At 62.0% G+C, this 1,982-nt stretch overlaps 1 protein-coding gene across 1 annotated transcript in view; it reads right to left on the bottom strand.

The window, feature by feature from the left end:
* Positions 1-1,162: 1,162 nt before the first annotated feature.
* TANGO6 (transport and golgi organization 6 homolog (Drosophila)) overlaps positions 1,163-1,982 on the bottom strand; it is a gene marked incomplete at its 5' end in the record, with an annotated part of 24,305 nt that continues 23,485 nt past the window's right edge. The window contains 1 exon segment of the mRNA XM_010017322.1: positions 1,163-1,339. Within this exon segment, the coding sequence (XP_010015624.1) occupies positions 1,163-1,339 (177 nt within the window).

Here is a 1,982-nt window from a genome sequence, read left to right as displayed (position 1 = left end):
GGGGTACTGCACCCCTCACACCACCCGTCACTGGTATCAGGTACCCGGGGCTGAGCACAGCAGGGCTGGGGACTGACCAGTGCAAGCGGGGGCTCTGGGCTGGGTCCCCAGAGGCTCTGTATGATCCCATAGCACCCCTGTCTCCAGTCCTGCTCGCCCCACCCGGTGGGTGCACAACAGCTCCTCGTGCAGGAACAGGGCCCATGGTGCTGCAGCGCCCATGGGGGCTGCCCTGGCTGATGGGAGATGGGTGACACCAACATTGGGATGTCCCTGAGCAAACAGGTGGTCACAGCCAGGCACCCTGCAGCGTCCCACAGCCACAGCCATGGTCCCAGCACACACGGCAGCCCTGGCATGGAGAGGACTCCTGGTGCTGCAGTAGAAGGGCCCCATCCTAAGACCCCACGGTGAGAGAGAGCCCAGGAACAGGAGCAGGGTAGGACAGTGTCATGGCAGGGCCTTCCACAGAGGCACCGCAGAGGGGGACAGGTCCCCAGTGCAGCCCCACTCCCAGTACTGTGGCATCACCATGTTGGCAGGCTTGGCAATGCCAGCTCCCATTTCCCTCTCTCCCCTCCGGGAAAATCATTCAGATTTGGCTAAAATCACAACATTTAGAAGCTGGCTCAGCTGTTGCCTCCAGGGATTGTCCCTGTCCCTCGTCCAGGGCTGGCACCCAGAACAGCTCCCTCCTTACTAGCAGGCACCCAGCAGGGAGTGTGCAGGCACTGCCAGCATCCCAGCAGTCCCAACTACCTCCAGCACCTCCAAGGCACGACCACAGTGCCAGGGAGGGCCAGGGCAGGCTGTGTGGCTGTTCAGACAGAGCCCCTCACCTCCCAGCCCCCTTGGCTGATGCTCACCCTTCCACGGGACCCAAGGGCCCACCCAGGGCCTGGGTTGCTGCCACCAGCCCAAGCACACGAGGGGTGGGACATAGCCACAATGGCACCCAGAAGCTTCACACAGCTCCCAGAGACATCACGGACACAGTGCTGAGCGTGTTGCCATTTTATTTCCTGCCCCATCCCAGCGAGTTCACATTGCCCAGGCCATGTCCCAGCCAGTGGTATCCCAGTGGCACAGCGAACCCTTCCCCTCGGAGAGCTTGGCCCCAACTCTGGAGAGGGAAGAGTTCATTTCTGCAGCCCCAGACCCACTATGGCAGCACCACGATCTTCTTCTCCAGCACTTGCGGGGGGAAGAGAACCCTCCTCATCACTGCATCCAGCTCCTCCAGCGCCAGCTGCGCGTGCAGCACCGTTGCACCATCAGACTCGGCCGCCACCACGTGCTTGAGCAGCCGATAAAGGTCCCGCAGGACGTCCTGCAGCACCTGGGGGCAGGAGGAACGTCAGCACCCACCAGGGTCTTGCCCGCTCCCGCAACAAACCTGAACCCTAGCGTGCCCTGGCAGGCACGATGCTGCCCCTTCCGCCGATGCTGCCAGTGCCGCGACGCGGCGGCACCACCACCACACCCCCCCTGCCTCGGGCAGTGACTCAGTTTCTCCACATGCCAGCAGCACAGTCCAGCAGCGGCACATTGTGGTGTCCCTCCAGCATGGGGACATGATGGGAAGCTGAGATTCCAGCTATGGTTATTCCCATGGGGAATCAGCCGTTTCCTCCATGGGAGCTGAGTCTCAACATGTTCGCTGATGGGAAGAGGAGAGGGAGGCCACGGCCCGCGGAAAAACTGGGCATTACCAAGTCAAATCAGTGATGAACAACTCCCACGGCTCCCAGGAACTGGCACTACCCATGGCATGGCATGGATCTGCCCCATGGCATGGCCAAGCAGCTCAGAGGAATGCCCCCACAAAGTCCTATCTATCGCAGGAAGGACCCGGTGCTGAGATTCCCTTCAATGGGAGAGGCACAAGCTGGAGGCCCCAGTCCCATGAGACTTTCCCTGGAAGCTGCCTGGGAATGAGCCCTGCAGCCCTCATGGGGCCTGGGGATACCGAGGAGCCTGGC

This window comes from Nestor notabilis, unplaced genomic scaffold, assembly GCF_000696875.1.
Source record: "Nestor notabilis isolate BGI_N333 unplaced genomic scaffold, ASM69687v1 scaffold16356, whole genome shotgun sequence".
In the NCBI taxonomy this organism is placed as follows: Eukaryota; Metazoa; Chordata; class Aves; order Psittaciformes; family Psittacidae; genus Nestor; species Nestor notabilis.
The sequence above is the reverse complement of the archived record's forward strand: the minus strand, read 5'-3'. Positions and strand labels throughout refer to the sequence as shown.